This window comes from Tyto alba, unplaced genomic scaffold (genome assembly GCF_018691265.1).
Source record: "Tyto alba isolate M040663 unplaced genomic scaffold, T.alba_DEE_v4.0 Super-Scaffold_3, whole genome shotgun sequence".
Taxonomy (NCBI): domain Eukaryota; kingdom Metazoa; phylum Chordata; class Aves; order Strigiformes; family Tytonidae; genus Tyto; species Tyto alba.
In genome coordinates, this window is record NW_024881304.1 from 19799794 (window position 1) to 19820780 (window position 20987).

A 20987-nucleotide genomic window follows, 5' to 3' on the forward strand; every position below is an offset into this window, starting at 1 on the left:
CTGCACCCTTTTTGCAGCAGGTGTAAAATTTTATCAATTGCAAGTACCAACTTTTGAATAATATCAGTACATCAGTGATTACTGTACAATGTATGAATTTCTAATATTAACCAACTGCTTCCTTAGCAAACACTGGTGCGAGATTGACAGAAAACATAAGAATCATTAATTTCTTGCAGCAGGTTTTTACAGAGCAAGCATTTAAATTCTCTGACTTCAAGATTGTTACGTTATATTCTATATGCTGCTCAAAATCCTGATTTTCTTTTGATCCATCATAACATCAGCCCTCCAGTTAGAAGTACTCCCTTTATAAAAACACAGCATGCAGACTTGGACTTCCAAATATATTTCAAGTTTTGACATTTCAATGTGAATTGTCAAAGGATATCCTCTTATTATCAGAAATAAAATACAAGCCTCAGAAAATCATTACTTGGTACAATAGCACAATGCTACTTAAACCCTCGAAATCTAAATCATTCTTTTTTTGATTTGCGTTATATTTATTTCACTACAATTAGCAAAACATTAACCCCATGGTAACCACAGAGTGAGAAATCTATCTCTCTCTCGTGCAGTTTCTATGACTATACCTACTTCTTACAACCCCTGAAAATCCTGCCATAATCCAGGTGCATGTACTAACGCCCTAGTCCAGGTCCAGAAACGTGTGAGCAGCATACTGGGAGCGTGAGCCGCGGCCCAACACCGCGCTGCGCCGGCCGAAGGCAGGCTGTGGGCACGGCAGAACCTGACGTGTCTCCAAGGGCCAAACACTGGGACGTTAGACCTGCTGTTTTTTCAGAGCAGCTCTCAGGAACAGAAACAGTAAAGACGAAAAGCACGTTTAATTCTTCTTCATAAGCGTTTCTCCACATCAGTCTTTGGAGAGGGGTGATCCCTGAAACCTGTTTGTTTCCAAGAAAACACACTGAATTGTTCTTCAGAAAGTACAGTTTGGCACAAGGAACACTGTGGTCAAACGAGAGGGGACTTCCACGCATCACAAAGCATCACTTTCCCCTCTAGCTGAGCATTGCCCCTCCAGCAATGAGAAGGGACAGAGAGCCAGGCTTGGGGTTTGAGATAGGACTGGGATGGGGAAAAATTCCCCTTTATGGTCACGAGCAAGAGGCAGACTCGTTAGGGGAAGAAAAAAAAAAAAAGAACATACATTTATTACAGACACTAACAACACATAACAAAGTAGGACAGTGAGAAGCAATGCCCCATCTTGAGAACACCTTCCCCCCACCCCTCCCTTCTTCCCGGGCTCAGCTCTGCTCCTGATATCTCTACCTCCTCCCCCAGTGGCGCAGGGGCAGGGAATGGGGGGTGCAGTCAGCGCTGCCACTTCCCTTATCTTCGGTGAGGGGAGTGTCCGAAACTTGTTCCCCCTGCTCCATCGTGGTCCCCCTCTCACAGGAGACAGTCCTCCACAAACTTTCTCCAACATGAGTCCCTCCCACAGGCCGCAGCGTTCCCCACACTGCTCCGTCGTGGGTCACTAACTTCCTCCGACTGGATTCCCTCCCACGGCTGCAGCCCTTCCCGAGCTGCTCCGGCGTGGGACCCCCCGCATGCTGCAATCCTCCCAGTGTTGAATTACAGCAGCGGGGCTGCCTTTTCCCACAAGACCCCGGCCTTCTTCGGGCACAGAACCTTGATCATCTGAGCAGAAGCCACAGGCCATAAATCAATGTCTGCGCCACCGTAGATCTTCATGGGTGGCAGGGGGGGCCGCCCTGATGTCTCCCCACAGGATACAGGAGGGTCTCTGCTCCGGCACACCTCCCCCCTCCTTTCTTCCTCCGTTCCCCCACTGACCTTGGTGTTCATGCAGCTGCAGCAACTCCTCCTCACCAGTCCCACTGCCCGTCACCACGTCCCTTCTTAAATACGTTCTGGCAGAGGCGCAGCTGATGGGCTCAGTTTCCAAACAGAAGTGGAGCTGGCTTGGAGCTGGGGGAGCTTCGAGAAGCTTCTCACAGGGGGCCGCCCCGATAGCCCCCTCCCCTGCCACCAAAAAAACTCCACCATTCACTCAACCCAGGACACGATGTATTATCTTCACTTTTCACTTCTCTGAGTACAAAAACAAGTTTGGATGTAAAGGATGAGAATCTACAGTGTGTATGTAATGCCCTAAGGCACACCCCAGAGCCCAACTGCCAATTAGACAACGTAAGGGGCATGTGGGGGGGTTGATCACAAAAAAAATCAAAACACACACAAAAAAAAACAACCAACAAAAAACTCCCACCACTTTGTTGAACTTCTTGATCATTGCAGTAGCTAGCTTCCAAGGTTAAGCAAACTGCCCTATATTTAAAGAAAAATAAATAGAAACCATACCACACATACAAACCAGGGGATATGCACAAAGTAGGAAAGTGAAGAGAAAATCCCAGAGAGATTCTGAAAAAACAATTCTGTGCAGACTCTAGTAATTCTGTTCCTGTTCCACAGGAGCTGAATTTAAGAGTAAACCACAGGGAGCTATTAAGCATGGGTTTTTTTGAAAGAAGGTCCAAATATCTGTGATACATATCCACTGGTCTGTACAACTGAGAGGTTCTGTGTTTGATTCAAGAAGTCTTTGGAAATATTTCATTTGGAGAGAGTGAATGTGTGAAATGAAGGAATAAACAACTCTGCCTTGAGCCAGACATAGCACAAACAAATGCACACTGTCCAACAAAATCTGCCAACTTGGTTCATGAAAGCACATTCAGATCATTAGTAACTGCCACATGCTAATATCCTTTAGCAAGCTTTCTTACAGTCTCTTAGGCACACTTTCATCCAGACTTTAAGTTGATACACACAAGCCTGCAGACAGAAAAAGGTAAAGAATAAAAGTTGTACTTTGATGTTAGAGGCCATGGGGAGAATCATTCTCAACATTGTTCACACACCAAACTGGCAGGGAAATAGAGATTTAATGATACCTTGGATGAGCTAATACAAGCCCCTTCTACCTCCCAAGAACGCGCTCTGTAAGATTAGAACTCCAAGCTTTCCAAGGCCCTTAATGCCAAAAGGTTAATTTGCAATCAGGAAAAAAAAAAAAAAAAGTATAATAGGGAAGAACAGGAGCACCTTGTTTAAATTCTGGATGAGGAGCCAAGCTGAAGGCATTTATTTTGTGAAACCAAAATAACGATCAGAGCTCAAGGGCGACTGCAGCAGCAGGCACGGTGAGGATGAAGCAGGTCCCTCCATCACCTGCACACCCGTCAAACGTGACAGCTCGTACAGACCTTGCACTACCCTGGGGGAGAGCTTCTGCCCGGGCTCCTGCCCGCCACCGCCCCCAGCCCCGCGTCAGGATCCGGCTGCTTCCCCAGAACTGCCTGGCCACGGCAGAGCGGCCACGGCCCAAGCTGCAAACTGGACAGCTGAGGCTTCAGGAGTACAAACCCAGTCTCTGGAACAAAGCCACAGGGCTGGTGTCTTCCCTTCTAAGTGAGCCCTGAGGAGCTGTTTTCCCAGGCCCATTTCATCTTTCAGTACGGATCCTGAGTGGAGCAGCTTCAAAGAGAGATGGTCACAACCCTCACAGTGCAAGCTTGCAAGAGCCCGGCAGGAGACGCATCTCCCCCTCCAGCTTAGGGCTTAGTTCTTGGTCCATTTCGAAAAGGGCTTCAGTGCTTAAAATCAAGAGGGCTCTGGCTGTGGATCACAAGGCACCGCTGCTAAGCCAGGCACCTGCACGCTGCCACGGGCAGAGTTCAAAGACAATCTGACCTGTGGGGTCCAGCACCAAGTCCTTCCAACTCACTGCCCGGCATGCTGCTTCACACAAAGCCAGTTCCAACACCCTCAACTCTTCTGAGGTTTCAGAGGAGAGGCTGAGAGAGCTGGGACTGTTTAGCCTTCAGGAGAGAAGGCTCGAGGGGATCCTACCAATACACAGCAACACCTGATGGGAGGGAGCGAAGACGACAGTCTATTCCCAGTGGCATCCACTGACAGAACAAGAGACAACCAGCACAAACTGAAACACAGGGAATTCCCACGAAACATAAGAAAAAGCCTCTGTGCTGTGCGGGTGGTCAAACGCTGCAGCAGGTTGCCCAGGGAGGGCCTGGAGTCTCTGTCCCCAGAGCTGTTAAAACCTGACGGGGCACGGTCCTGAGCAGCCTGCTCCGGCTGACCCCGCTCTGGGCGGGGATGGACCAGCGGGTCGCCCAGCCCCTGTGATTCAGCGTGTCCTACTGAGACCTGTGGATTCTGCTCTGAAGGCCTGACCTGAAAATAAGACGCTCAAATATCAGGTATTGCAACGTGCAAGTCTCCATGAGTCCAGAGCACTGGACCCTATAAGTAAAGAGATTACCGAGGAAAAACTATCATCATTTGCACGACGTCCTGAGAACCGCAGACAAAACTAGTACATCAGTAACCTTAATGGGTTTGTTGTTAAACAGTGGATACAATGAAATGCTACATTTATCAAATTTATAGTAACAATTCAGGCAGAAAGACACATACAATAAAGAGGGGAAAAGCCACCGGGAGGGGAACAACTTTATTCGTATATAACACAAGCTTGAAGCCAAACAAAACCGTAAATGGTATTTTGAAAGAGCCACAAAGACCCTTTGTGCCTCCACATAAGTGACCGGCCCAGCCAGCATATTGCTGTTTACAGACAAACTTTTACTATATGCTCCCTTTAGTTCAAGTAAATGGAAACAGGCAGCAAAACCTGTTCATATAAAACAAGGACATTTAACATTTGGAGCTCTCTAATCCCTGAGTTAATCTCTTTCCTATGTCTTCCTAGGCTTTCATTCACAGTTTAATATTTACCTTTGTGAAAAGCTACATCTTTAATCCCCATGCTGACTTTTTAAAACTCTTTGTGAACCAAAGTGAATTTAGAAAACTTTGTCCCTGTTAAACTTTTCAACAACTAAATTGTTCTTTTAATAAACAAGGATGAAACCAACCAGTATATTATTCTTAATATGTGCAGAACAAGGAGGAAGAGGCACACACCATGGGTGTAATGGGTGAGAAATTAAGGAATGTTACGCCTAGCTCAGCTGTTGACCTTCACCTACTTCCTCTGATTATCTTCTACTTCTAAACAAAGGAAACCTTTTTATTCCTAGTAATGCGGACCTGAAAAGGGTGCCCTCTCCTCTCATTTCTGTTATCAACAAGACAGCAAGATTATTTTCAAGATTAGCTCTCTTGCTTTTAGACACATATCAAAAAACAGTTATCCTGTATTTGTTTTCAATGACTTGTCCTCCATAGACTGGGGCCACAGCAACCAGTATAGCAATAGGACGTTTATCTCAATATTCATCTTTGTCATCTTTGAAGTAGTAGATAACAAATTATGATCCATGAAGATCTTAGATACAAACACAACCTTCAGAAGCTAGACAGATCTTATCAGCAGTAACAGCTGAGTGTCCTTCCAATGAAATGATCATTGCGCTATCAAAGGCATAAAATCTTACATTATTTATAAAGCCTTCCTGAATCCTTCATTTTCTGAAACCACTTATTTGCAATTTCAGGAAGCAAAGCTAAATGCATGAAAAAAGAAAAGTGAATGGCTGTCAGGACTTCAAGGTTCAGTAGCATTCTACCACTGACTGCAAATCATGGGTCACTTAAACTCTATTTCTTACAGCAACACTCAAAGAGCTACTGAAAGACACTATATAAATATTTTGGACCTCTCTAAATAAAGCTTCAAACAAAAGGGAAGATGATGCAGTGGAAAAGAAACACCAAACCTTTTCCTGGTTCCACAGACATTCCAGTCACTGTTTCTGAATCAAAAGGAATACTCACACTGCCACCCCTCTATCAAGTCACTACAAAACTATTAAAGGAATTCTGAATCTATTTCAGCTCCATCCCTCAAACAACTGAACAGCCAGAAACAGGGAAGAGAATGAATCGGTAACCACAGATTAGGAACCCATCCTAGGAAGTCAGATATATATATATATTGCTTGAGGTTACTGGCAAAGTTTTTCCATGTTTGGTCTAACCTAGTACAAACCAGGGAGAAGAGACTCTTCTTCACCAACCTGCTTGTTGAATCAGATGAGAGTGAGAATGCAGGAGAGACTGATCTCTGGCTTTCCTCCAAGGAATGAGATTCACTTTTGCCATCAGAAGTTTCTGTTTTGATTATCTGGGTTTTTCCAAGGACTATAGCTGTATGATGCTCTTCTCTATGCTCTACCAAGAAGAAAGGCAGAGATTAGCAAGAATGACAAAGCAAAATACTATTGCTTCAATTTTTGCAGCCTGGAGATAGATTTTAAGAAAAAAATAAGTTACAGATATTTAAATACCAATGCCTCATTTCCACATAGATGCTTCCTGAAACTCTCTCAGTTTCAAAGGTTTCTTTTTCTGCATAGTAACAAACAAACAAAAAAAAAAACCCCACAAAATAAAAAAACCCCAACAAACAGCCCACCCTCTAATAAGCAGAGGCTGAAACAGAAACATTTCATTGTTAGGAGTTTCAAACACAAACAAGGACTGAAATAAAGGGTAAAGCTATTTGTCACTTTTCATAAGAGGAAACTTTATTTCAGAAATTAGCAAACACTTAATGAGACAGCGCTGCTGTTCGCTGCTTCTTGCCACCAATTCACTTCACCCACTGCATGAGACAGCTTGACAGCTTTAAAGTTTTACAGGTCAAGTTAATAGGCTTGTTTTCAATAAAAGGAGCATTACAATTTATTTCCTTATGCATCTAAGACAGATGTCAATTTAGATAGTTGTCATTCCCATTTTTTAATAGGAAAAATCATTTCTAGACAACACATATCCGACACAAATTGTAAAAGCATTTATTATGTCAAGTGTTTTTAGCTATAAAAAGATGAACAATTCTCTGAAAAAGATACCTTCTACCTCTCCAAAGAGTAAACAAATATAGACTAGAAAGTACGATATGTAAAGATAAACTACTCTTACACCATAGCCACAAATATTTTTAAACAAGTTATTTAACTAGAAAGTTGCACAGGACATTCAAACCGTATCGAGACTCATCTCATGAATAACCCTTATTATGGCCATGCACAGAAGTGTTCTGTCCACCCCCACGAACCAAGCTATACCCCCGCCCAAACCCCTTGGACTTTTCTACCCCTCCAGGAATGATTTTGACAGAAATGGCCAAACAGAACTGTAATTAGAGTGTGGAGGAGCTATACAGTCTCTGAATTCAGCTACAGCTTGCCCTTTCCCTTCCACTAAAATGCATAATTAAATATTTTTGTCTGTTGAAAACAACTGGCAGATTACAGTGAGTCAGCTGTCCAACTAATGAAACATTATTCTAAAATGAACAGGTTAAAAATAGCAAAGGGCCTGTGCAATAATGGAACCCAGAAGAGGTGTATCACAGGTATTTATCAAATTCTTATGGTGCTTCCCCTTAGGCAAAGCAAAACCTTATGTTTAAAAGTTATAAAATATAAAGACTGAAAATCGAACATTTTAAGTTTAAATATGCAAAAGAAGATGAGGTAAATCAGGAACTGATGATTAAAACATCACCAAAAACAGAGCGAGATTTTCAGGATTTATGTTACACCAACCAGTACTACAACAGAGTGCAATGAGAAATATAAAGGGTTTTTTTAAAAAAAAAAAAAAACAAAACAAAAAAAAAACAACACAAAAGTATGTTTTAAGTCTGTACAATTCCACTACTTCCATGAGAATCCAAATAAAGTGGGCAAGGAATGCATACAAGCCTTTGCTCTTCTCAACAGTTATGCTTTCAAACGGCAAGTCATCAGACCACTGCTGGCTTTCCTCCTTTCACGTATTATAATTTTCAGTGTAATGAAAAGGTAATTGCTGTTAATAAGGAACACTGAGGAAACAGGCTTTAGGCATCTGTTCCTTCACTCATAAATCATCATCTTGTTTTGTTCAGTGGCTTACAGTCCACCAGGTGCAGATGTTTGGCATAAAACTAGAAACGGGAATTTCAGATTGTTGAAAGCTCAGTGCACAAAAAGCATAATGAAAATATTGCAGGTTTGTCAGAACCAGACAAGGTGGTATCATGTCCCTCAGTCAACGTGATACAGGATGGCACGCCTGATATAAGTTATTTTCTACCTGAGCACTCTTTTAGAAAACATATATGGCATTACTTCAGCTTCTCAAAGTCTGCTGTTCAGTGCAGAAAGAAAAGTCTTACACAGAAGACAGAAACCCAGTAATTCATAGTAGCCAATCTCTCCACAGAGCATAGCCAGACATTAATATTTCAAAGTCTGTGATCCCATCATCTAACAACACACTGCTTCTGTAATGCAATGTAAATTATGTCAAACAAGATAAACTTTACCTTGAGATTCCTTAATTTTTTACCCTTCACATGGCAGTGATTATGAGTTGCATCAAGGTCTGCATGAAACGGTAAGGATAAAATTCATACTATTATGAACAGTATGCTAGAGGAAACAGCCCCTGATGAGTTCAGCTCAACTCAGGAGAGCAGGGATTTGTGAGAGCTGATGCAAACTGAACTGCCACGCTTTCCCAAGGATAACAACAGTGCATCCAATTCCGGGCAATGGAATTCTCTCCAAAACTCAGTGTCTTGAACAGATTATAATTCCACAAGTTTTATTAGGTTGAGGAATGCTCTTCTAAATCACACGTTCAAAGATATATGTACACTGCCAAAGCGGCCAGTCACATAAACCAAATGAGAGTGCACAAGCCTATAGGGAACAAGTTAAAAGCACACGTGGGTATTTCTTTGATGCTGTGGGTAGTGAGGATAACAAACATATGCTAGATGTTGTTCCTAACTCAAAGAACTGAGTAACTGCAGCTCTGCATTCCCACATTTCACTGTGTTGACATATATAAACACACAAAAAAAAAGAGAGGCAATATACTGTATAAACAGTCTGAAAGAAGCTGAAGTATTTTATTGCTTCAACCTCGGGATAAATAAATACTTGTTCCAATCCACACAAATACCTTTGCAGTCCCAAATTATTGGCTCCCTATCACATTAATGATACAGGAAAGCTGATACCCATGCCCACCTTCATCTTACAGGTGCAGATTGCCACATGCCCACTCTCCGCAACTTCAGTAGATTTGGATTGGAACACAAGATCCCATTTCAACCAGCTAATTAAAATTTGCACCTAAATAAAGCACATCTACACACAATCCCATTCAAATCAAACGAATCCTATATTCATGACGGGCTGTGCTTATGTATCACACTAAAATCAATGGCAGTCAATCTTTCTAGGGTCTGTTTGATTTTCATGCTTTTTGTTTTCCCCTTAAGGGCTGTGGGAGAACAATGGGAGGAAAGAGCATTTCTTTGGGAAACCTCCTACTCGTTAGCGTGGATCGAAGAGGGGGACTGTATCAAACAATATTACTAACCTGTGGCTGGTGGCAATTCTTCGACAGTGACTTGCTCTTTGTTTTGAGCACTTTCTGTTTTCCTCTTGCCACTTTTCTTCCACCGACTATTTATCTGATTCACCAAAAACTGGAATTCATCTCTGTGTTTCTTTCCTGAAATGTAACAGTGCATTACTGACCATTGCCACAGAACTCTTCAGGTATAGCATAAAAAACGAAAAGGACGTGAACAGAAATAAACACAAAATACTGAATTAAAGACATTTTTGTTACAGTAGATAAAAACAAACTCATCACTGCAGTGTTCCATATTCTGTTAATGATCCAAAACTGTGTCTATGCTTTTACAGTCACTCAGCGGTCAAGAACACTTGCGCAGATGAAAACTTAATTTCTGCCCAGAAGAACTGTGTTTCTTTCTTCTTTATATTATCTTTTTTTCCCCTAAACTTGTTAAGTATTGCAATTACCATTGTGACAACATTTAATATCGTAGTCGTGGCACCAAGCCTGTCAGAGCTCAAGGAGCATGCAGACAATGCTCTTAGTCATATGGTTTAGTTCTGGGTAGTCCTGCAAGGAGCACTCTGCTAGAGAGAGTAAAATCTCATGACTACTCTGCCAATTGCTTTAAAGTCGCTTTGGGTTTTTTCCCCCGTTCCTGCAGTAAAGCAATGTCGAGAGCTTTTGTGTCATGCTTATTATACTGGTTTGATTCAGATCCTCTGAATCACAGTTAACTGCTCTTTGGCATATGCTTTGCACTTCCTATAGCTTAGTACGTTTTAAGCAATCCTCTGGTATTCAGTTAAAGCAATGTTGTTTTTTAATCTAGATAATTCAAATTCTTTACTTAGGCTGGGAAAATACCCAGTGTCCTCAGACAGGCGATGCAGATTACCTGGCCCTCACTGGGCACGAAGGGAACACGTTGTTTTCCCGACAGAACACACCAGCTTCTACTGAAACAGCATATTTGACTGTAGCTACCCACAGGCAACACATCATGAAGCTCTATCAGTCCATAAGCCTGGCTTTATATGGATATGGTACAGTGAAGGCAGCAAACGAATTTCCATTTTTTTGGAAGGACTTTCAACAAAACATCACTCTGTCTCAAAAGGCCAATTGTGTTTCTCAAAGTAGTTCAGGTAAAGTACTCCCCCCGGCGCCCCGAGCAGAAGGCGGGCGGCACGCTGCCAGGGAAGCTTCCCCGCCGCCGCGCTACGGCCACGGACCACGCAGAGCAGCTGCCCGGGAAAGGGCAGCACACCCTGCCCCACGCACACCACTGCCTCTCCTCCCTCCCTGCTCCCACGGAGCTGAAGGCGGCTTCAAGTCTCCGCCCGGCAAACGCCGCGCGCGCGCTGCCCCGTTACATGTGCAGGAAGGACGAAGAGAAACCCCGGCACAGAGGATGGGCGGCAAAGCGAACGGGAATCCTCAGGATAGAGAGCCGAGGGCTAGCAAGGGGCAAACTGGGCCACCTTCCACCCAGCCAGCCCAGCCGGGCCCGCCCCGCACTGCGGGCGCGCACACGCTTCCCAGCACACCACCAGCACCGAGAGCAGCGCCCAACCGGCGGCAGCAAAGCCAATGGCCTGGTGAATCGGGGCGCTTAGACCCCAACTCGGAGCTCGGCTGAAACAAAGAACTCCCTCAGAACTTTTCTGTCTTGCTTGTTTGCTTCTGTTTTCCTTTTTTTTTCACATCAGTCTCTGAACTACCTCCTCTTCCTCTGCAGGGAGGGGGGGGAGAGGCAGGAACAACCCGACCCTCCCCGCGGCTGCAGCCTGGCTGCTCCCCGCGTTTCCAACCCACGAGGCTCCCCCTCTCCGCCCCCCTCCTGCCGCCCCCCCTCTCCCAGCCCGGCCGTGGGGTCTGGCTTCCCCCCCCCCCCAGCACCCCTGACCTCAAGACCTCCACCACGACACGTCTCCCCACAGCACCGCCCGGCCTCGGCATCCCCCTGGGCACAGACACCCCTCGCCGCACGCGTAAATCGTCGCTGCACCTAACCCACACCTGCGTCCTGCTGCGGCGGTGGGAGCGGGGAAAAGCCAAGATAAAATCCTATCGAGTCCTGCCCCACAGAAGGAAACAGATTTAGAACCGACTCCCTCTCCCTGCGTAGCTGAAAACGCCACATAAGGTCAACAACTCTTTTCATAAAAAGAAAGTTCTTGTCCCAGATCCTTCTGTTTAAGCCGCTGCACATTCATTACGTAATTCCTTTGGTGCTTCAGTTTTTCCAGTATTACTATTTTTTGTTGTTTTGCTCTATGGTGTAACTACAAAGCTTTTCATGTAAAAAAAAAAAAAAACATCCTGGCAAAACAAGGCACTATTGGGATATGCTGTAAATCATCGCTGTGCTGAAATGACATACCACACACATTTCATAAAACTCCAGGCATTTCAATAATAAAACTGCAGATACAATTACAAATATTTAAAACTCAAGAGATAAATCAGTAAGCCTCCGAATAATGTTGCAAATTACAAGATTTATGACTACCTTTTTTTTTTTAATTTATCTCTTCTCCTGTAGATTTTTTTAACTCCCTTAAATAGAGGCCTGACCATGAAAAAAAAGTAGAATGAGGTTGACATGGGGTTGAGGGTGCCACTGAGCTCCCGAGGAGCAGAAGGAAGGTGCTGCAGGGGACAGTGCATTTAATCGTACCCACCGAGCGGGGCAGGTGCTCAAGCAAAGCTTCCAGCTGGCATATAAACCACCCTCAAGTTCATCGAGCCAAAGATATTAATTGCTATTTCAAAAACTCTTCACACACACAAAAAAAAGTACCACCAATATCATTTGCAATTTGCTAGGATCCTGGGAAATTGTAAAGAAAAGAAGGAGAAAGGTTTTATCTTGCTTTTCAACAAGGCTGTTTTGTAACACCAGTGCGTTGTGTGTTTCATATGGAAACATGTTCATACACAACAAAAAGTGTATGGTTGGGGTTTTTTAATCAGAAAATATGTCAGAGTTAATTAATTCATTAACTCAGCTGTGAATTAGGGACCTAAGGGGCAAGTATTGTAAATTAAAAGGAAAAAAAACCCTTCATGGTATCATACAGTTTTTTAAAGTCCATCTGTGCTACAGTGAAAAAATGACATTTGACAAAAGTTCTTTTAATCTCTGTCCTCTAATTTTAATGTAAAATTCTTCCTTCATGCTTATGATTTCTTCCCTATTGCTTTTATGAGGAATCATTTGCTGACATTAGTTAACATTTACCTCTTTGGCTATCACTTTTTATTAATTTTAAAACCATATGTTCCCATTAAAATATTTTTCTATCTTCTCTTTTTTCCTCTTTCTTTTTTTTTTTTTTTTTTTTTTTGAGACCTTTAAATGTTCAATTAAGATGCCCGAGTAAAATTTATTCACTTGGAGATCTTGGTAATTTTGAAGTCATGGCCTTTTAACAATATAAACTCAGTAAATTACCCACTTTCAGAAAATTAAGACAGCATACAACAGATCAAGAGAGCAAGAGGAAGGTCAGGCAACGCCAGGCCCGCAGCGTGGAGGTGGCTGGGGGGGCCCCGCTCCCGCCCCCCAGCCCAGTGACGCAGTCCGACCGCTCGCCAGGTCGCCACGGGAAGGCAAGGAGGGCTCCAGCCTTCCGAGGGGCTCGGTGCACGTCCGAAATGTTTCAAAAAGCAAGTCAAGCGGGTCTCTAGTACGGGCTCAGTTCTCCGGGACAGCACGGCCCTGCGACGCACCCTGCGGCACCGCGCCGGAGCGGCACGTCCCGCGGCAGCTCCTGGGCCACCCCCCGGCACCCCCAAACGCTCCCGGGCTGCGGGACAGGGAGGGGGGGGCCCTGCTCCCCGCCGGCTGGGCCCCGGCACCGCCCCGGGGCAGCCCCTGCTCGGCAGGAGCGGAGCGGCTGGCGACAAGGCACCTGCCCCGCGCCCCGGGCCTCCCCCCCTCCCTGAACTTCGGATTTGGTCTTTCCAGGGCTACTAAAGCCCCCCCGGGGAAAAACACCCAATTTGGGATTAATACTTTTTAAAGTATCTTACTTCTTGGTTGGGTTTTTTTGGTTGGTTGGTTTGCTTGTTTCTTTTTATTGCTAGAGATTTCTGCATGGCAAGAGAAGAATTATTAACCAACTATTTGGAATCCGAGGCGAATGCTTAAGATTAAAAATCACAAACAGTGCATGTACGCTTAAAAATATATATATTTTCTCAGGAACGGCAACAAAAAGCAAGGGAAAAATTTGCTAAAGATTTAGGCCCTTATTTAGCCTTCAGAGAAACGCAACTAAAATCAACAAGGCTAAATCTAGCTGCATTATGGAGTAATTTATACGCCTGAAGCAACGCAAGGAAACACAGGAAATATGACCATATTGCAGATTTAAATACACCCTTAAGTATAATCAGAACAAGTTGTCCCTTCGTTGCTTTGCTCCTCTGTGGCTCAAAGCAGAGAAGTTTAACGTTCTTTGAATGCTGTTTTAACGTTACATGGCTAACCACCACGTTTGGGGGTGCGAGCAGCGCGCAGGTGAAGCAAAGCGAGTAGGAAACAACAGGAAAGAAACTGTGAATAATAAAACACCACTAGGGAGCTAAGTGCAAAGCAATGCGATTTAAAACCTGATGTACAAACAAACCAAGAAGGGTCAGAAAGTCATCTGTAAAAAATCATTAGCCTTTTCTTTACTAAATTACTACAATAGGATGCAAGTCCTGTAATCTTCACCACTCACACGAACATTTGCTTCTAAACTAACCGTAAAGATAGTTAGATGGTTCCATAGAGAAAACATTATTCTCAAATTTGATCATACAGTAAGGAAATGACAGTTTAAAATACGGTGCTTTCCCAGGCTCAAGTTAAGTAGGAATCAGTTCTCTGTTGAAAAAAAAAAACAAAACAAACGAAAAACAAACCAACAAAAAAACCCCACCATCAAAAAAAAAAAAAAAAAAAAAACCACACAACCCCCCCCCAAAAAATACAAAAAAAAAGGTCCCCCCCACCAAACAAAATTGTATTATTGAACTATAGCTCTCCCCGAGATATTTTTCTTAATTTTTGTCTCTTCTTTCCCTTAAATATTTACTCCAGCTACACTTCCCAGAACAAATGCTGTTATTCTGTCAGGGCAGAAGCAGGTTTAATAACCAACACAGGCACTGGTTCCTTGCACACACAGAGGGAACTCAGTATGGAAAAAAAAAAAAAAAAAGGAAACAATCCGCAACAACAAAACCATAAAAAAGATGACCCAGTCTGCACTGAATCCCAGCTGCCTACACAGGAGGGAGGGGAAGAGCTCAAAGGAGCAGAGTATGCTTTGTAAGAGATTGCTTCAGAACCCCGGGGCTGGGCGGGAGGGGAGAGCAGGAAAGGGTGCAGGAAGGAGAATGAACCTGCGAGTGCTTTTGGAGAGGGGTAGGAAGGAAGGGAGCGAAAGTGAGGAGCACTGTGAAACCCTGGGTGAGGTGAGAATTGCGGTATACACATAAAATAATGGAAAAGCATTTTTAGCTCAGTTAAAATATACTTTTTGGCCACTTGGACAACTTAGAAGTGTAAAGAACTCACTACTGAGCTCACATGCAGCCATTGAGAATTTCAGAAATGCCGTATTAAACTACTGTGGCTACATTGCTTGTCGTTAATGTCACTCTGCACTGAACACCAAACCTAAAAAATAAGGTATAGAAAGAGTAAATTTATACAAACATATCTGCTACAGGATGAGTTAGAGGACTTGGGAAGACCAACCACCACGCAGAATACAGGTGCATTTTAAATAAAGCCAATGTCTGATCATTACGAGCGTAGGGGAGAAGGGAATATCTGAGTAAGAGGAGAACCCAGGATCTGTGTTACTGGGTATATACTGGTGAGTGCAGGGCCAGGACAGCCAGCGTTCACCCCACCTTGCCAGCCCCGCACGCTCCCTGTCTCTGCAGCGGCCCCAAGGGCTCACAGCCAGCAGAGCTGCCTGCAGGGCAGGAGTCATACCGTGCCCAAAACCTCAACAAAGGGAGAAAACAACATCAAACCCAAGGCTAAGAAAATTCTACACGTATAAAAATATTCAGGAGTCCATGCCATTGTTCAGAGAGACACAATAGTAGGTAATAAGCTGCTTTTTTACAACGAGTGACTTAATACAGACATATTCATATGCTGCAATTCCAAGTTCTAACAAAGCACAGAACCGGCAAACAAATTAACCAATTTACATGAACCGCTGAGTAATTCAGATTATTCTCAGAACATGCCAAAAAATCTGGGGCAAGGAAGGGTGCAATCTCACAAGCAAAGCACGATCAGCCTTCACTGCAGCCACGACTGCTCTTCAAAGCCAGCACAGCAAGAATTGCACGGGTCTCACGCAGCGCAGGACGCTGCAACGGAGCTCGCGCTCCAGGTGGCAGCCCGGCGGGGCCCCACGCTGCCGGGGTCTTGGAACCTCAGAGAGGTTCTGCAACTTGCTTCTCCCTGAGGGTTCCCAGCGAAATCGTACAACCACGCATCACACATCCAGCCCGGGAGACACAAAAATGCTACTCTGCTGTTCTTTATGTCCAACGCGCACAGGAGGAGGGTTAAGAGGGCAGGTAGAAGCGGCGGTGTGCTAAGGAGGCAATCAGGTTCCATCTCAGTGTTATCCGGCCCTGGCAGTGAGTTTTGGCAAGTGGCAGTACTTAATGGAAGCTGAGTTTCAAAGAGGTAGTTTCAGCCCCAACAGAGAACTTCCAGCTTTGATGTATTAAATTGGGGGCAGGGGAAGGACACACACATGAAAAGCATCACTTTTGTGTGTATATTTTGGTACAAAGGAAAACAAGGTGAATTTAAAAGCAAAATTAAGTGAAACTTGCGTATTACTTACGATAGTCAGTGTGGATCTCATCTATTTCTTCCTCTGTCTGGTCCTTTGTGAAGGTCAAGATCTACAGAAATCATACAAATGTTTATTTACAGAAACAAAAGGTTGATAAAACTACATACGTTAAAACTAGAGGGATCAGCTGCCTGTTTCCCCCCACCAGCTCTTACTGTCGCATCCACAGACAGTAGTATATATTTAAAGTACATACGCTGTTTTGCTTTGCTTTCACAAAGTCAACAGGTCTAGAGCCAAGGCAGCCCATATAACACCCAGCATGTGTGGACCATAAAGTATTACCTAATAGTGTGCAACAAACATGCTCCAAAAGTCACAAAAGTATCATATGTTATGGGAAAAGAACAGGCACTATTGCTGATACAGAAGCAAGGAATTTACTTGCTAAATCCTAGAGGATTCTAGGAAGCAAAATATTCCCCACGCTGCCATGGAGGGTCAGAATCCTCCAATGTGACCAAGAGGAACATTTCTGAAGAGTTTTTACTGCAATCAAAAAAATGCCCCTACTCAGATGGCTCAGGCATAGAACACAAAGAACTGCCCATGACAAATGACTGGTATGAGAAAATCATGTTGACTGTAAGATGGTGTATGCAAATTCCAACATGCAACCTGGGAGTTCCCATAGTAAAGTGACAGGCAAACATGCTCAGTGCCCACGCAGCGATTTCCCCTAGCCACCCCCCTTCTTTGAGAACAAAGATAATTAACTCACATTTTCACTGGGTTTATTAAATTCAAGCTCAATCCGAATCTTCTCATTCTTTTCCAGCTCTTGAACGACCTCTGCAACTGTTTGAAAATACAAGAAGGGGCTCACTAAAACAGGAGCTCTTAAATAAAAAGAGCTAATAGCGCTGAATGAAACCGCCATGAATTTAAATCATGCAGAGACAAACCAGCATTAGCTCTCCAGCAGCGCAAACCTGTCCCCCACGCAGGGGCGATTCCCGAGGGGATGGTTTTACACCCGTGCCCAGCAGAGCCGTGGGCCTCAGCCGAGGAGTCCCGCAGCAAGCCCCCAGACCCAGCAAGCCCCGAGCCCGCAGGCTCTCAGCCACCTCCTGGGCCATTGCTCTCATCTCCTCTGTATCAAATTCATGGCAAAAAGGAGTCTTTTCAAATCATATCCGACTCTTACTCTAGCACACTGTAGTGTTTCTGTGGTGTGTGGGCATGTCTTTTTTATAAAAGTGTTTCCATTTTCTAATGTGTCTTTCAATGGAAGATAAAATAATGACATCTACTCTTTAGCTTGCTTTCACCTCCAAGGACGACCTCCCAAGGCAACACAAACCTCTCTGCAGGCTTATGTCCAAAACCCATAGTCCAAAGAGGAACCACAACCTACTCTAACAATCGGGTTAGACAGCTCACAAATATATAAACAGACAAAACTGTGTGTTAACATTGTAACTAAAACTACTGCTATTTTGACATTTACAAATCTGTTTCTACACTTAACAGCTTTCGCAGAGCTACTAAGTAGCTACGGGTATTTATTAAGACACACACTTTCACTAGACAGTAAAGTAGCCACAGTAAAGCAGCCAGAGAACAAAAGCTTACTAAACTGTGAAGGAATGAGACCTGTTCAAAACCAGTTTAAGCAAAATCCAGCAACTTGGCACCCGTGTTTCCTCAGACGCTCAGCTATCCGTATTATAGAGTGCCCTCCGGTTCACTGCTACCACTGAAAACGCATGGCTGCACCTCAAGTGCGAGTTTAATAACTCGCCCTTTATAAATGGGTATTGAGCCAGCACCGAGCCCCAGCTCTGCAGCGATTAGGGCGGGCGGGCTAAGGCGCACCAACACTCCGGGAAGCTCTTCAGGTAGCTAGCTGGGGCGAGCGAGGCAGGGACGCGGTGCTGCTACTCAGCAGCCTGAGCCAAAGCACGGCCCGGGGAGCCCAGTGCCCCCCGCACAGCCCACGGAACCGCCCGTCCTGCACAGCACCACCACCAGCACCAGCTCCAGCACCAGCTCCAGCACCAGCTCCAGATCCAGCTCCAGCACCAGCACCAGCTCCAGATCCAGCACCAGCTCCAGATCCAGCACCAGCTCCAGATCCAGCTCCAGCACCAGCTCCAGATCCAGCTCCAGCACCAGATCCAGCTCCAGCACCAGCTCCAGATCCAGCACCAGCTCCAGATCCAGCACGCCCAGAGCAGACACGGGGCCCCTGCAGAACCAGCACGGGGCCCCTGCAGAACCAGCACCCATCCTGCACAGCACCAGCTCCAGCTCCAGCACCAGCTCCAGCACCAGCTTGCCCAGAGCAGACAGGGGGCCCCTGCAGAACCAGCACCCATCCTGCACAGCACCAGCACCAGCTCCAGCTCGCCCAGAGCAGACACAGGGCCCCTGCAGAACCAGCACCAGCTCCAGCTCCAGCTCCAGCATGCCCAGAGCAGACACGGGGCCCTGGCAGAACCAGCACCCATCCTGCACAGCACCAGCACCAGCTCCAGCTCCAGCATGCCCAGAGCAGACACGGGGCCCCGGCAGAACCAGCACCCATCCTGCACAGCACCAGCTCCAGCATGCCCAGAGCAGACACGGGGCCCTGGCAGAACCAGCACCCATCCTGCACAGCACCAGCACCAGCTCCAGCACGCCCAGAGCAGACATGGGGCCCCGGCAGAACCAGCACCCATCCTGCACAGCACCAGCTCCAGCTCCAGCTCGCCCAGAGCAGACACAGGGCCCCTGCAGAACCAGCACCCATCCTGCACAGCACCAGCACCAGCTCCAGCTCGCCCAGAGCAGACACAGGGCCCCTGCAGAACCAGCACCCACCGCCCCTCGCTCCGCACCAGCCCACTCCCCGCTTTGCTTCAGACCTGCCCCCGTTCCTGTTGAGCCGCCGGACAAGAGCGTACCTCCACGGCCCACAGCGGCTTTACAACTATTCCTGCTGCTGGGGGAACCCAGGGAGGGGCTCACAGTGATTAATTAAACTTCCCAAATTAACATAAATCGTGCAGGATTGAAATTCTGACAGAAGTGCTGTTCTCACAGACTTAAACAACGAGCTTCCTAAACTTCTATCGTTGCTGAAGTCAAACACAATCTTAACTGTGTGCTGGTTCTCGTCCCAGAGACTTTCTGAAGTCCTAAAAAACAATTTCTGGAAACATTTATGTTTATTTTCATAAGTGCTTAGGCACAAACTAAGCAGTAACACTTGGCACCTAAACCACTTAGGCACTTAGCCTTCTCAGTCAAGTTCTTAAAATGCTTAAAGGAGCAAAATGAAAAGGCAAACAGCGCTGACTGCAAACACTTTTCTCATAGACCTGCTCCCACAATCGAAGCCAAGAGCTGGCAAGTGAAATCAAGATTTCAGAAAGCAGGAGCCTAAAGTTTAGGTGCTAAATTTGTATTTATAGTCCTCAGTGACTGACTTCATTTTTCAAAAAGCCCCACATCTGGTGGCTTTGCCTGTTCAATAAAAGAACATACTTTTATTTTTGAAATGCCACAGGAGAAGTTGTGGATATTCAGCATTTCCAACAGTCCGATCACACGTAAACCCACATGTGCACGGAGTTAATGTATGAGCTTTTAATATTCATTTGAAATAAACACCTCACAGTCCCGCTGCTGCCACTGAGACCAAAATGGTGTCTGGTCCAAATAGTTTCTGAGCCCTTCAATACATGCAAAAACATTCAGAATTCTTTACAACTTCTGGAAGAAATGGTGAACCGGTGCTTCAGGGCTTCGGTCTCCCTGCGCCCACAGAAATGAGAGATGAAACCCAGGGTGGGGACGGCACTCCTCATCTCGCTGCGCGCAGCAGGACTGCCCTGGCAGAGCACAGCCTACGTCCTGCACCCAGCGCAGAGCATGCAACCCAGCCAGAGGAGAGCTCCCAGGAGAGCAGTATCAGAACGTGAGCCTGTTAGAAAGCTCTTTAGAAGGACTGTTTGCCATAAGCTTCTAATCAAATAATTAAAAAAATAACTATAAACCCATCTCTCGCCCACTCCCAGCAGTATATTTGTGCTGTTGCTTGTGTCACTTGCAGAACTGAACTGAGAGATGACGAACGGCACATCGTTTTAGAGATGTATATTTTCATCTTGCATAAAATAAAATACAAGATGAGCTGGGACAGTTGTCCCTCTAGCTCATACATGCTATTCAAAATTTTTAAAATGGCCACACTGCCTACAGAACCAAGCAGCACAAATTCCCTACTCGGATCTCATCCTCCCTGTTCCTGCCCCGGCGTTTTCCAAGCATTAAGCCTAAGCACATGCAAACAACAGACCACTGTTTAAAGGAAGTTTATATTGCACTCGCATTAGAGACAAAAACATACTCTCCTTATCCCACAGAGCCATTTCATGCTACATATAGTCTGAGTTCAATTGTATAAAATTGCTGCCAAACACCTAAATTGATATAAACTCCAGCAAAACATTAACTCTTTCTTCTTAATCCATTCTACCCTTATCTATCATCTCCAAAAAGAAATCTGATTTTGAAATTAAATCCAATAAAAACATAAAAGTCTCAGTGTATAGGAGGAAGAGAACAAATTCAGAACAGAAGATAAATTAATAATCCATTCACTTACTAAGAACCTCAGGTATTTCCAATTTTTTGACTAAAGCCTCAGTCTAATTTGGAAGCACTCATTAAAATGCAAAGTCAATA

The 20987-nt window shown here is 45.0% G+C and overlaps 1 protein-coding gene across 3 annotated transcripts in view; it reads right to left on the reverse strand.

Moving 5' to 3' along the window:
• The window catches only part of LOC122154047 (E3 ubiquitin-protein ligase RAD18-like), a 55163-nt gene that overhangs the window by 13356 nt on the left and 20820 nt on the right, over nt 1-20987 (reverse strand). For all 3 annotated transcript variants that reach the window (XM_042799669.1, XM_042799668.1, XM_042799670.1), the window contains exons 8-11: nt 17032-17108; nt 16299-16359; nt 9433-9567; nt 6066-6219 (exon numbers count right to left, since the gene is read on the reverse strand). In XM_042799669.1, the coding sequence (XP_042655603.1) occupies nt 6066-6219; nt 9433-9567; nt 16299-16359; nt 17032-17108 (427 nt within the window). The remainder of the gene's footprint in view (nt 1-6065; nt 6220-9432; nt 9568-16298; nt 16360-17031; nt 17109-20987) is intronic.